At 40.7% G+C, this 15,241-nt stretch overlaps 1 protein-coding gene across 5 annotated transcripts in view; it reads right to left on the bottom strand.

Moving 5' to 3' along the window:
* The window catches only part of EOGT (EGF domain specific O-linked N-acetylglucosamine transferase), a 95,500-nt gene that overhangs the window by 68,862 nt on the left and 11,397 nt on the right, over positions 1-15,241 (bottom strand). For 4 of the 5 annotated variants that reach the window (XR_009153199.1, XM_058166814.1, XM_058166815.1 and 1 more), the window contains 3 exons: positions 11,455-11,563; positions 9,748-9,842; positions 3,829-3,933 (listed from right to left, as the gene is read on the bottom strand). Coding sequence is in view for 4 of the 5 variants with exons in the window: in XM_058166814.1 (XP_058022797.1) it covers positions 3,829-3,933; positions 9,748-9,842; positions 11,455-11,563 (309 nt within the window). In the remaining variant the exon portion in view is untranslated. The remainder of the gene's footprint in view (positions 1-3,828; positions 3,934-9,747; positions 9,843-11,454; positions 11,564-15,241) is intronic. The other variant, XM_058166817.1, reaches the window with a different exon arrangement.

The raw sequence follows: 15,241 nt of genomic DNA on the forward strand, positions 1-15,241 counted from the left end.
ATAAATCGTAAATGTAAAAATACATTTAAAAAGCTCATAATCGAACAAAAATATAATAGAAACAATCCAATATAAAAAAGGAAATTGAGCCACCATGTAGTAAGACAAATATTAACATAGTGGCTCTGTTTCCTTTTGTAGTGGATTATTTCTATTACATTTTTGCTTGGTTGTGAGCTTTAAAAATATATTTTTAATAAACTGTCTAGATTTATGTTTTTTAAAATGGGCAGCCATAAACATTTTCTAAATAAATAAATAAACAACTTATTGCTATTATTATTATTATTATTATTATTATTATTATTATTATTATTATTATTATTATTATTATTATTATTATTATTATTTATTCGATTTTTATACCGCCCTCAGGACAATGCTACCATATTGTCTCTGTGGATATGCTTTGAAAATAAAAATTATAGGTAATTGCAGTTTGGTGCTGTGTTTACAAGCATATTTACCTATTCCTCCCAAAAAAGAGTGTTTGCTAAAAGCTAGGCTAAGTGGTAGGGAGCATCCTCACCAGTTTTGTCTTTTGACAAGGGAATTTTTCTATTTTTCTAGCAAGCCAAACTCGTAATAGCAGCTATCTAGTAAATAAGCAAATTCCCCCCACTCTCTGGAGACACATTTTCTGAGCATAGCTTGAGTATGCTCTCAATATTCCAAAAGTAAACACCAGCTGAAAAGAGTTGGGAAAAACTATCTTATAACATTAGAATAGAATAGAATAGAATAGAATAGAATAGAATAGAATAGAATAGAATAGAATAGAATAGAATAGAATAGAAGGGACCTTGAGATCTTCTAGTCTAGCTCCTACTCAAGGAGGAGAACCTATAGCAATTTAGATAAGTGACTGTCTAGACACATCCAGTGATGGAGTGCCCACGATTTCTGGAGGCAAACTGTTCCAAGCACTGATGATTCTGTTGCAGAAGTCATATTTTCTGCAATCTAGATTAAAGCGGTTTACATTAAGTTTAAATCTATTCGTTGCCCTTGTATTATTGCAATTAAAGCTGAAGTAGTCTTTGACAGGAAGGACATTACAATAGATGATTCTGTGAGTTAAACTTAGGTCTTGTCGAAGGCGGAGTTCCAAGTTTTCTAAGCCTAGGATTTCAAGTCTGGTGGGATAAGGTATTTTGTTGTTTTCAGAGGAATGGAGAACTCTTCTTGTAAAATATTTCTGGACACGTTCAATTGTATTGATGTCAGAGATGTGGTGAGGGTTCCAAACAGGTGAGCTGTATTCTAGAATTGGTCTAGCAAATGTTTTATATGCTCTGGTTAGTAGTGTGGTGTTTTGGAAAAGAAGCTGCAAAATTAGGTTTACAACTCTTAGAGCTTTTTGCTATGTAGTTGCAGTGGGCTTTGGCACTTAGATCATTTGACATGAAAACTCCAAGGTCTTTAACGGGATGGGGGTCGTCTGTAAGGTAATGTCCATCTAGTATGTACTTAGTTTTAGAGTTCTTTTTTCCTATATGTAAGACTGAGCATTTGCTGGTTGAAATTTGGAGCTGCCAATTTTTAGACCAAGCGGTTAGATGGTCAAGGTCGTTTTGAATGATAGAAGTGTTGTCTGTGGTGTTAAATAGTTTGACATCGTCAGCAAAGAGAACACAATTACTTGAGATATGGTCACAAAGATCATTAATGTATAGAATAAAGAGTGTTGGTCCAAGGACGCTGCCTTGAGGAACGCCACTCTTGACAGGAACAGGATTTGATAAAGCATTGCCAATTTTGACCACTTGTTGTCTGTTAGACAGAAAAGCAGATATCCATTTGTGGAGGGGTCCTGAGATGCCATAGGATGTTAGTTTAAGGAGAAGTTTATCGTGTACTACTGAGTCAAAAGCTTTGCAGAAGTCTATGTAGATTGCATCTATTGATTTGCCTTGATCTAGATTTGAAGTCCATATGTTTTTGCAGTGGAGAAGTTGTAAGTTACATGATAACTTTTCCTGAAACCAAATTGTTTGTTGGAGAGTAGGTTGTTAGTTTCTAAGTGTGAGGTAATGGATTGATTGATGATAGATTCCATGACTTTGCAGGTGACGCAGCAAAGGGAGATCGGTCTGTAGTTTTCGACTAAGCTGGGGTCTCCTTTTTTGAAGATGGGGATGACTGTGGCTAGTGACCAAAGTTTGGGAAGAGAACTGGTAGTGAAAGCTTTATCAAAGATAATACTTAGGGGTTCAGCTATATTAATGGAAAGTTTTTTTAAGAAATATGCACATAGACCATCAGGTCCAATAGAAAGCGATGGTTTTAAGTTGTGAAGAGCTTTACCAACGTTGTCTTCTGTGAAATCTATATGAGTTAGATCATCATAGTCATTGCTGGTTCGTTTGTGGAATGTTGGATATGTGTTATCGGAGTTAACAAAAACTGAGCCAAAGAAAATGTTGAAGAGGTTTGCTTTGACTGTTTCGTCATTGCATTCTTTGTTGTTAGAATCTTTTAGTGGTGGGATGGATCTTGAATCTTTAAGTTTACTGTTGACAAAATTATAAAAGGCACGATTGGAATTTGTGCGTAAAAGGTTTTCTTCTTTAAGGTTTTCTAAATAAATAAATAAACAACTTATTGCTATTATTATTATTATTATTATTATTATTATTATTATTATTATTATTATTATTATTATTATTATTATTATTATTATTATTTATTCGATTTTTATACCGCCCTTCTCCCGAAGGACTCAGGACAATGCTACCATATTGTCTCTGTGGATATGCTTTGAAAATAAAAATTATAGGTAATTGCAGTTTGGTGCTGTGTTTACAAGCATATTTACCTATTCCTCCCAAAAAAGAGTGTTTGCTAAAAGCTAGGCTAAGTGGTAGGGAGCATCCTCACCAGTTTTGTCTTTTGACAAGGGAATTTTTCTATTTTTCTAGCAAGCCAAACTCGTAATAGCAGCTATCTGGTAAATAAGCAAATTCCCCCCACTCTCTGGAGACACATTTTCTGAGCATAGCTTGAGTATGCTCTCAATATTCCAAAAGTAAACACCAGCTGAAAAGAGTTGGGAAAAACTATCTTATAACATTAGAATAGAATAGAATAGAATAGAATAGAATAGAAGGGACCTTGAGATCTTCTAGTCTAGCTCCTACTCAAGGAGAAGAACCTATAGCAATTTAGATAAGTGACTGTCTAGACACATCCAGTGATGGAGTGCCCACGATTTCTGGAGGCAAACTGTTCCACTGGTTAATTGTCCTCACTGTTAGGAAGTTTCTCCTTAATTCCAGGTTGCTTCTCTCTTTGATTAGTTTCCAACCATTGTTTCTTATCCTGCTCTCTGGTGCTTTGGAGAATAATTTGACCCCCTCTTCTTCGTGGCAGTCCATCAAGTACTGAAATACTGCTATCAGGTTGCCCCTAATTCTTCTTTTCTCTAAACTAGCCAAACCCAAATCCTGTAGCTATTTTTCATATGTTTGGTCTCCAGGCTTTTGATCATCTTAGTTGCTCTTCTTTGAACTTTTTAGCATAGTGGTTAGAATGCAGTATTGCAGGCTAACTCTGCCCATAGCCAGGAGTTCGATCCTGACCGGTTCAAGTTTGACTCAGCCTCCCATCCTTCTGAGATAGGTAAAATGAGGAGCCAGATTGTTGGGGAAAATATGCCGACTCTATAAACCACTTTGAGTGTGCTGTAAAGCACTATGAAGCACTATATAAGTCTAAGGGCTATTGCTATAGCTCAGTCATGATTACTGGAACAGAAAAGGAGCATCGAAGATGCCCATTCTGCCAAGATGTCGTGAAGAAATAAAATACCATACTTACAAGACTTACCAAGATTGCAAAGGACTCTTTTGTTGACCTTCAACAAGGAAAGCTTTAGTATTCATATTGCAGTGGCCACCGATTTGACCTTTCTTGAAGAAATCTTCATTAAATCTAAACAGGGAAGGAAAAAAAGTTAAAACAGGGATTTAAAAAAAAAAAAAGCAAAAAAAAAAAGCTCATTTTTGAAATTTAGGATTTAGAAAATGCTTTCTCTTAGGCTGAGCTTCGTTTTTTTTTTAATGTGCTAGAATCTTAAAACAGATCATAAGGAAAGAAATCTAGTTCATTTCTAACAGTTTTTCCTCCCACTAGAAGCAATCAAGAAATATACAAAAACATTTTTCTTTTTTTATAACATACAAGAATTCTAAGGGATTGTTAGCTGCTTCGGGTATTTATTTATTTATTTATTTATTTTTCAGATTTATATACCGCCCTATCTCCCTAAGGACTCAGGGCGGTTCACAGGCAATTAAAAAACAAACATATAAATACAATTTAAAATCAGACATAAAAAACTTATTCAATAGCCAGATTAATAAAAAACAATATAAATACTAAAAACCCCATTAAAACCAATAAATTTAAAAGCTAACCCAGCCCCGCGCAAATAAATAGGTGTGTTTTGAGCTCGCGACGAAAGGTTCTATATTTTGAGCTCGCGACGAAAGGGTACTATATTTCCATGTACAATCCAACACATAAGGAGTCATGAACAATTCCTTTCTCTCGAAATGTATCACCGAAGATATGGCCTCCACAGGCTTTGGTTGATTATGATACCTCAAGAAGAATTATATAAATGTCATGCTCTGAAGTTTCACAGGTTCCAAGAAATTCCAATAGATGATAAAGAGGAATTACTTTGTTGCAAACCGAAAGCTTAATGGTGGTATGAAAAACCCTCCTTGATTGCCGTGACTGTAAACCAGGGCTGAAATGCTCCCGGTTCTGTCCCCGCACCCCCGCCTCTGCTGAGCCGCACCATTAGCAGAGTTTTTTTTTTTACTTTTAAAAGCAGTTTTTCTTCAGCCGAAAACATGCCTTTAAAAGTAAAAAAAAACCTTTGAGATCCGGCGGCTCAGCTGAGATTGTCAGAACCCTTTAAACTCTTTTTTTTAACAACCTCTTCAGCCGAAGAGGTTGTAAAAAAAAAGTTTTAAAAGGCTCCTCTGGCGATTGCAGCTGAGTTCCTCATCAGCAGAACCTTAAAAAACATGTTTTCTACAAGCTCTTCAGCCGAAGAGCTTGTAGAAAACCTCCTTTTAAGAGATTCTAAGGCACTTACCTAATTACTGATCTAAAGAATGGCTTTCCCAACCCAAAAGGAGCAGTTTCAGCACCCAGGCAGAATCAGTTGCTAGCTAATCCATTTCCTCAGTGAGCAACTAATCTGCCTGCTTTGCTGGCTGAGGAACTCTGGGAATTGAAGTCCACAAAGCTTAAAGTTACTAAGGTTGGAGACCCCTGATCTAAAAAATATAAATAAAATAAAATAATAAAATAAAATATTTCTGCAGCTTTCTGAGATTTGGTGTTTCTGTAGTGTTTCACTCTAACTATACAAACACATAAAATCTCACAAAGCTGTATGTGGCATTTTGTGTGTGTGTGTGTGAGTCAGTTGTGTTGTGTGTGTGTGAAGTGTGAAAGTTGGTTTTTGAGCTTTTTGTGGCTGTGTGAGGTTCCTGCTTGTTGCAAGGGCCATTTTGGATGAAGTACAGCTGCTTTTACATTGTGTGTGAGTCAGTTGTGTTGTGTTGTGTTGTGTTGTGTTGTGTACATGTAAAGTGTGAAAGTTGGTTTTTGAGCTTTTTGTGTCTGTGTGAGGTTCCTGCTTGTTGCAAGGGTCATTTTGAGTGAAGTGCAGCTGTTTTTACAGTGTGTGTTGTGTTGTGTTGTGTGTGTGTAAAGTGTGAAAGATGGTTTTTGGTACCACTTATTGTTTTGTATACTTTGTTATTATATTTATTATTTATTGTTATTAGCCATGCCCACCCAGTCATCTGACCACCTAGCCACACCCACCAATTAAGCCACGCCCACAGAACCAGTAGGGAAAATTTTTAGATTTCACCCCTGCTGTAAACCTCCAGCTTATGATTTATTCCTGTACTTCCAACTTGAAAGACTCTCTCTTAAAGCTGACAATAGTTCCCTACATCCGAAGCCTTCCCAAATTAGCAAGTTAGAAAGTTTATTTGAAGAAGGGAGAGTTATAATAACCACAACATGCAAAAAAAAAAAAGTATTCATTTATTTGGCCCTTTCAAAATTTACAATGCTCAACGTGCATTTAGAACAGTGAAGTATCAGTACCGCTTTATAAAACTTTAATAAGGCCACACCGGGAATGCTGCAGCCAGGTTTGGTCACCACATTACAAAAAAGATATTGAGATTTGAAGAAAGTGCAAAAAAGAGCAACTAAGATGATTAAAGGCCTGGAGACTAAGGCATATGAAGAACAGTTGTAGGATTTGAGTTTGGCTAATCTGGAGAAAAGAAGGACTAGGGGGCCATGAGAGGAGTATTCCAGTATTTGAGAGGCTGCCACAAAGAGGAGGGGATCAATTTATTTTCCAAAACACCAGAGAGCAGGACAAGAAACAATGGATGGAAACTAATCAAGGAGAGAAGCCACCTGGAATTAAGGAGAAACCTCCAATAGTGAGGACAATTAACCAGTGGATCAGCTTGCCATCAGAAATTATGGGTGCTTCATCCCTGGGGGGCTTTAAGAAGAGACTGGACAGTCACTTGTCTAAAATGGTCTAGGACCGTCATGGCGAACCTATGGCATGCGTGCCACAGGTGGCACACGGAGCCATATTGGTGGGCACGTGAGCTCAGCTCCACCAGCTGATTTTGGGGCCTTCTGGGCGCACTGGAAGTCAGCAAATGGGCCATTTCCGGCCTCCGAAGGGCCTCCCGGTGGGGGGCGCCCATTTTCACCTGCCCCAGGCTCCTAGAAAGGCTCTGGAGCCTGGGGAGAGAGAAAAACGGGCCTACCGGGCCCACCATGCCATCACGTGCCAAAAGCAGGGGGAGTGCGGGGGGGTTGTGCATGCCTGCACGGGGGGGGGGGGGCAGGGCGCATAGTATTATGGGTGTGGGCACGCACATGTAACACACACCCCCAGCACTCCCCCCACTTTTGGCATGCGATGGCAAAAAGGTTAGCCATCACTGGTCTAGGATCTGCTATTCCAAGGTCCCTTCTAGCTCTGTTCTGATTCTGACAATTCTTTTGTGCTTATTAGAAACCGATATACGATAGAACATGGTTACAATTTAATGGAAGAGCATAAGCTTTAGTTCTTTAGCACATATGTATCTCACAAAAGAGATTCTAAAGCACTTACCTAACTACTGATTTAACGCATGGCTTTCCCAGCCCAAAAGAAGCAGTTTCAGCATGCAGGCAGATTCAGTTGCTAGCTAATCCATTTCCTCGGTGAGCAACTAATCTGCCTGCTTTGCTGGCTGAGGAACTCTGGGAATTGAAGTCCACAAACCTTAAAGTTACTAAGGTTGGAGACCCCTGATCTAAAAATATAAATAAAATAAAATAATAAAATAAAATATTTCTGCAGCTTTCTGAGATTTGGTGTTTCTGTAGTGTTTCACTCTAACTATACAAACACATAAAATCTCACAAAGCTGTATGTGGCATTTTGTGTGTGTGTGTGTGTGTGTGTGAGTCAGTTGTGTTGTGTGTGTGTGAAGTGTGAAAGTTGGTTTTTGAGCTTTTTGTGGCTGTGTGAGGTTCCTGCTTGTTGCAAGGGCCATTTTGGATGAAGTACAGCTGCTTTTACATTGTGTGTGAGTCAGTTGTGTTGTGTTGTGTTGTGTTGTGTACATGTAAAGTGTGAAAGTTGGTTTTTGAGCTTTTTGTGTCTGTGTGAGGTTCCTGCTTGTTGCAAGGGTCATTTTGAGTGAAGTGCAGCTGTTTTTACATTGTGTGTGTGTCAGTTGTGTTGTGTTGTGTTGTGTGTGTGTAAAGTGTGAAAGATGGTTTTTGGTACCACTTATTGTTTTGTATACTTTGTTATTATATTTATTATTTATTGTTATTAGCCATGCCCACCCAGTCATCTGACCACCTAGCCACACCCACCAATTAAGCCACGCCCACAGAACCGGTAGGGAAAATTTTTAGATTTCACCCCTGCTGTAAACCTCCAGCTTATGATTTATTCCTGTACTTCCAACTTGAAAGACTCTCTCTTAAAGCTGACAATAGTTCCCTACATCCGAAGCCTTCCCAAATTAGCAAGTTAGAAAGTTTGTTTGAAGAAGGGAGAGTTATAATAACCACAACATGAAAAAAAAAAAAAGTATTCATTTATTTGGCCCTTTCAAAATTTACAATGCTCAACGTGCATTTAGAACAGTGAAGTATCAGTACCGCTTTATAAAACTTTAATAAGGCCACACCGGGAATGCTGCAGCCAGGTTTGGTCACCATATTACAAAAAAGATATTGAGATTTGAAGAAAGTGCAAAAAAGAGCAACTAAGATGATTAAAGGCCTGGAGACTAAGGCATATGAAGAACAGTTGTAGGATTTGAGTTTGGCTAATCTGGAGAAAAGAAGGACTAGGGGGTCATGAGAGGAGTATTCCAGTATTTGAGAGGCTGCCACAAAGAGGAGGGGATCAATTTATTTTCCAAAACACCAGAGAGCAGGACAAGAAACAATGGATGGAAACTAATCAAGGAGAGAAGCCACCTGGAATTAAGGAGAAACCTCCAATAGTGAGGACAATTAACCAGTGGATCAGCTTGCCATCAGAAATTATGGGTGCTTCATCCCTGGGGGGCTTTAAGAAGAGACTGGACAGTCACTTGTCTAAAATGGTCTAGGACCGTCATGGCGAACCTATGGCATGCGTGCCACAGGTGGCACACAAAGCCATATTGGTGGGCACGTGAGCTCAGCTCCACCAGCTGATTTTGGGGCCTTCTGGGCCCACTGGAAGTCAGCAAATGGGCCATTTCCGGCCTCCGAAGGGCCTCCCGGTGGGGGGAGCCCATTTTCACCCGCCCCAGGCTCCTAGAAAGGCTCTGGAGCCTGGGGAGAGAGAAAAACGGGCCTACCGGGCCCACCATGCCATCACGTGCCAAAAGCAGGGGGAGTGCGGGGTGGTTGTGCATACTTGCACGGGGGGGGGGCACATAGAATTATGGGTGTGGGCACGCACATGTAACACACACACCCAGCACTCCCCCCACTTTTGGCACGCGATGGCAAAAAGGTTAGCCATCACTGGTCTAGGATCTGCTACTCCAAGGTCCCTTCTAGCTCTGTTCTGATTCTGACAATTCTTTTGTGCTTATTAGAAACCGATATACGATAGAACATGGTTACAATTTAATGGAAGAGCATAAGCTTTAGTTCTTTAGCACATATGTATCTCACAAAAAGGGATTCTGGGCAGCTTACACAGTTTGACATGAAGAAGTTGAATCACTGAAAACTTCCAAGATTCTTAAGGTCTGAACTTCTTGAAAATATTACCAGTCAGTGTTGACATTAGTGAAGTAGATAGCCCACAAATCTAATCTGATCTAAGGCAATTTCTTATAAGAAGCAGTGGTTGAGGGTGGCAGATAAGATACTGGACTGATAAAGGTGACTAAGCCCAATCTGTTCCCTCATGGAAACACAGTAGATTATTTCTGATCCTTTAAGCTTCTTACAGTAATTCATTCTTCAAGCTTTTCTCTACAGCTATGAAAATCAGTCACACCCTCTGTTAAATGCTGCAGATTTCTGTATCCCAATATTGATCTATTAATAAGTGGAAATAAAAGAAGAAAAACAGTAAAATGTTGCTGCATGACCAAGTGCCTTAAACTCAGAATGCAATTTCTTAAACAGGATTATTGAATGATTATGAAATACGAAGCTGGCACAAACCTATCATGGTTTCTTTTCGGATGCCTTAAATCAATATATAAATCTGTTGCTTTGCAATACTGAAGGTAACGGGAACATTCAAGTGAAGAATCTCCCTGAAAGAAAATGACATAGAGATCTGTAGGTTACTATGATGCAGGCTGGCTGACAAGTGAAAATGTATTAGTCGAACTAAATCAAAAGTCTACAGCACTATGGGTTTGAATATTAAAAAGGTCACTCATTGGGGCTGAGGTGGTAGTGACTGCTAATCTTCCCTGCTCCCATATTCAACGAGACGTTTTTGTCTTTGAATCCAAAGTGTTGCACAGCCTTTGCACAGTTCCATCTTGGACACAAATCACAACCTTCATCATTCAACATGCTGGCTGTAATCTAAAAAAAACCACTTCAGGGTTCAAGACCTGGATGCAGGAAGCCCTCAACTTACCAACACAATTGCAACCGGAATTTTCATCATAAGTCATTGCAGCTGTTACGTCAAGTCGGACCTGGATTCTATGACAATTTTTCTGGCATTCATTAAGCAAATCACTGTGGGGATTGATTGGTGAATCCATCTTCCCCAATGGACATATTTTGCCAAAGTTGACCAAAAGGTTTGCAAATAATAATCACGGGACTGCAACCAGTGATAAATGTGAGCCATTTTCCAAAGGCCCAAATTGTGATCACGGAACCGTGGAGGGGATATGACAGTTTAAGTGACAGCTTCGGTCATAAGTCACTTTTTCCGAGACTGCCATAATCCTGAACCATCATTACACAAATGGCTGTAAATGGAGAACCACCTAACTGCACAATTATTCCCTCCTGATTCATTCCAATCCGGATCAGTGTTTTTCAACCTGGGCAACTTGAAAATGTGTGGACTTTAGAGTGCTGGGTGGGGAATTCTGGGAGTTGAAGTCCACATACATCTTCAGATTGCCAAGGTTGAGAAACACTGCTCTAGATGAAAGGATTTCATAATCCCTTGATTAGACATTGTCCCTATTTGGGCTGTGGATACATGACTTCTCAGTAGCTGAGATAAGCATCCCCCCAGATATTTGAAACACACACACACACACACACACACACACACACACACACACACACACAATTTTTAGAAAGTTGGTGAAGATTTGGTTATTCCACCAAGACTCAGAGGCAAGGTTCTTGTACTATGCCACTAGAGCAGGGGTCAGCAACCTTAAACACTCAAAGAGCTACAAAGTTCCTAAACAGAAGCCCCCCCCCATTCATTTCTGAAGCCGACCGGAAGTCCTGTTCTCCCACCATAGAGACTCCTCCTAGTATGGCGTCCTTTTTCCTCTGCTGACCGGAAGTCCAGTTCCACCACCACCACCACCACCATAGAGTCTCCTCCTAGCACGGCATCCTTTTTCCTCTACCTATCCTAACTGAAAGCCCTATCAATTTGGAGCCGACCAGCAACAGGGAGCCACAGCAGAGGGACGAAAGAGCCACATGCGGCTCCAGAGTCGCAGGTTGCTGACCCCTGCACTAGAGGATTAATTCATTTTATCATATTTTGAGTACTAACTCCCAGATTTCATATAGCTTTCTTTTTTTAACAAATGCTTTTAGTTTTAAAATCTGATTAGCTCTTTTTAATCCCAAATTAGAAATCTGGAGAATTTTATACCACTCAGTTGATTAGAGTGGTCTATATTCTTTTTAAATAAAAATAAACATGCCTACCACATTCTTAGGCTTGCAATGAGTCTTCACATCTTTCATCTTTTCTTTAATGTAACCAAAATCAGCTTGCTTCCAGAAAATATCCTGGGCTTCCTCAATGGTATTAGCCCTGACATACAAAACAAACAAAAGGAATCTCTTTGAGAAAAGTGAACTACAGTAAAACCTCAGGCTACAGACTGCTAGGTTCTGCTGCATAATCTTATAAACCAGGGGTGTCAAACTCAAGGCCTGGGGCCCAAATCCAGCCCACGGGGTGCTTAGATCTGGCCCACGGGGCCACCCTGAAAACAGTGAAGGATCGGCTCACAGTGCTTCTGCCAATGAAAATGGCAGAGAGTTGCAGGAGGCCATGGAAGCCAAAAATGAAGCTCGGGAGCCCATTTTCCCTGGCAGAGCGCTCAGGCCACTACAGGCGCCCCCAATACAAGTGAAGTCGAGTTGGCCATGCCCAACCTTGGCCACGCCCCCTCCCCACAAGGTCAAACACAACTCTGATACGGCCCTCAATGAAATCGAGTTTGACACCCATGTTATAAACAATGCCCTAAATTAGTGAAGCAATAAAAAGGATATTGTTTTCAATTGTTCTTCCTCTATGCAGAAAAAAATAACACTTGTGGATACCTTGATTAAGGCAAAAAAGTAAATAAATCCTTAAAAAAAAGGATAACCTCATGGTGGCTACCTGTGCATAAACATGCAGGTTTTTTGGCAATATATAGTTTCTGTATGTTTTTTTTTTCTTTTGTTGTTTCTTGACTTACAACCTCAGGATTCTACATTGGTATTACAAAAGTTTTCTCAGCTGCCAAATCAAGTCAATGACGGACAGCTATTTGACTGATTATGTGCCATCAAGTTGTTTTTGACTCCTAGCAACCACATAGACAGATCTTCTCCATGACGATCTATCCCTAATTTGGCCTTTCTAGTCTTATAATGTGACTTATCACCAGATACAGATTAACAGTGTTGGAAGGGACCTTGTAGGTCATCTAGTCCAACCCCCACCCAAGCAGGAGACCCTACACCATTTCTGACAAATGGCAGTCCAATCTCTTCTTGAAAGTCTCCAGTGATGAAGCTCCCACAACTTCCAAAGACAAGCTGTTCCATTGGTTTATCACCGTCAGAAATTTTCTCCTTGAATCTCTCCTTGTTCAGTTTCCATCCATTATTCGTTGTCTGGTCTTCAGGTGCTTTAGAAAATAGCTTGACCACCTTCTCTCTGTGGCAGCCCCTCAAATATTGGAACATTGCTATCATGTCTCTCCAGTGTAACTCAGTCCATCCACCCTGTTGCTGGTCATCCTCTTCTCTTTTTTTCCATATTTCCCAGTATTAGAGTCTTTTCTGGCCAATTTTTTTACTAGAGATTAAAAGGTATGGATGTTAGATTGCTAAATTATTCTATTCTATAAATTAGACCCTTAATATCACTAATATATATATTTCTGGTACATATCAGAAGGTTTAAAAGCTAGCCCAAACAATGACTATGCTTCTCACATTTTGGAATGCATATATGCATCAATGAATATTTAAAAATAAAATAAACATGAGAATGTTTAGTATTGGAGTTGACCTAAGGGGGCAATTTAAATAGAATGGTCTTCGTTGAAAAGTATGAAGATTTTTTTGGCTACGGATCATGGGAATGTATCTAACATTATCCAAGAGCAAAAATATTCGCCTTTGCTGTTCTCCTTCCCTTTCTGGAACAGATCCAGGGGAAATACAAGAGGTTAAAAATAGAGAAAGGTGGCAGATGCCGTTTCTTCCAGCTCTCATCCAGAATGGACTACAATTCTCACAAAGCCAGCAACATATTGGGCTATGTTAAGGAATATTGTTCAAAGGAAACAATCCAAGAACAAACAACTCCATTTCCATCTGAAACATTTTTTTGTTGTTGTTCTGAACTGCGATGAACCTCCTCAATTCCATGAGGTGCCAGTGAGGAGAGGGGGAATTCAGTTCTTTCTTGAAGTAAATCATCTGAATCCATTTGAGGTGGTCCGAATGCAAGATTTTCTCCTTCAGGATTGATTGATTGATTGACTGATTGGTTGATTTTGTCAAACATGTATGAGAAAACAAGCATAGGCATGAACATAACATATAAACATGTAAGTATAAACAGGAATAAGTATATACATGAGTATAAATAAATGGGGACAAGAGGACAGGGACAGTAGGCACACTGGTGCGCTTATGCACGCCCCCCCATTACAGACCTCTTAGGAATGGAGTGAGGTCTACAGTAGACAGTTTAAGGTTTATTTTATTTATTTATTTATTTATTTGATTTCTATACCGCCCTTCTCCCAAAAGACTCAGGGCTGTTTCCAGCCAGATAAAACATAGATATACATATAATATAAAATTTAAAAATATGTTAAAAAACTAATTCAATTTGGCCAATTTAAAATTTAAAAACAAAAATAAAAGTATAATAAACCCCAATTAAAATTACTAATTATTTCAAGCCAGCCTTGCGCGGTAGAACAAATATGTCTTCAACTCGCGACGAAAAGTCCAGAGGTCAGGAAGTTGTCGTAATCCTGCTCATTCCAGAGGGCAGGTGCCCCCACAGAGAAGGCTCTCCCACTGGGGGTCGCCAGTCTACATTGTTTGACTGACAGCACCCTGAGGAAGCCCTCCCTATGGGAGCGCACAGGTCGATGGGAGGCTATAGGTGGCAGCAGGCAGTCCCGTAAATAATCCTGTCCTAAGCCATGGAGCGCTTTAAAGGTGGTAACCAACACCTTGAATTGCACCGAGAAGACTACAGGAAGCCAGTGCAGCTTGCGCAGGAGAGGTGTTATATGGGATCCTCGAGTCGCTCCCTCTATCACCCGCGCAGCCGCGTTCTGGACAGCTGGAGCCTCCGGGTGCTTTTCAAGGGGAGCCCCATGTAGAGAGCATTGCAGTAGTCCAGGCAGGAAGTGACGAGGGCATGAGTGACCGTGCATAGGGAATCCCAGTCTAGAAAGGGGCGCAACTGGAGTATCAGGCGTACCTGATAGAAAGCTCCCCTGGAGACGGTCGTCATATGTTCTTCAAAAGACAACCGTCCATCTAGGAGAACGCCTAAGTTGCGCACCCTCTCCATTGGGGCCAATGATTCGCCCCCAACAGTCAGCAATGGCTTCAACTGACTGTACCAGGATGCCGGCTCCACAGCCACTCAGTCTTGGAGGGGTTGAGTTGAAGCCTATTCTTGCCCATCCAAACCCGCACGGCCTCCAGACACCGGGATATCACTTCAACGACTTCGTTGGGGTGGTTAGGGGTGGAAATGTATAGCTGAGTATCATCAGCATACAGATGGTATTGCACCCCAAAATCACGAATGATCTCACCCAGAGGCTTCATATAGATGTTGAACAGGAGAGGTGAGAGAACAGACCCCTGTGGCACCCCACACATGAGGTGCCTTGCGGTCGATCTCTGCCCTCCCAACAGCACCGTCTGTGACCAGTCAGAGAGATAGGAGGAGAACCACCCAAAAACAGTGCCCCCCACTCCTAAACTCCCCAACCGTCGCAGCAAGATACCATAGTCGATGGTATTGAAAGCCGCTGAGAGATCTAATAGGACCAGGGCAGAGGAATGACCCCTGTCCCGAGCCCTCCAGAGATCATCTACCAACGCGACCAAAGCCGTCTCTGTGCTGTACCCAGGCCTGAAACCGGACTGGAACGGGTCTAGATAGACAGTTTCATCCAGGTACTGGGGAAGCTGCCGTGCCACCACACTCTCAATAACCTTCGCCACAAAA

This window comes from Ahaetulla prasina, chromosome 2 (genome assembly GCF_028640845.1).
Source record: "Ahaetulla prasina isolate Xishuangbanna chromosome 2, ASM2864084v1, whole genome shotgun sequence".
Classification (NCBI taxonomy): Eukaryota; Metazoa; Chordata; class Lepidosauria; order Squamata; family Colubridae; genus Ahaetulla; species Ahaetulla prasina.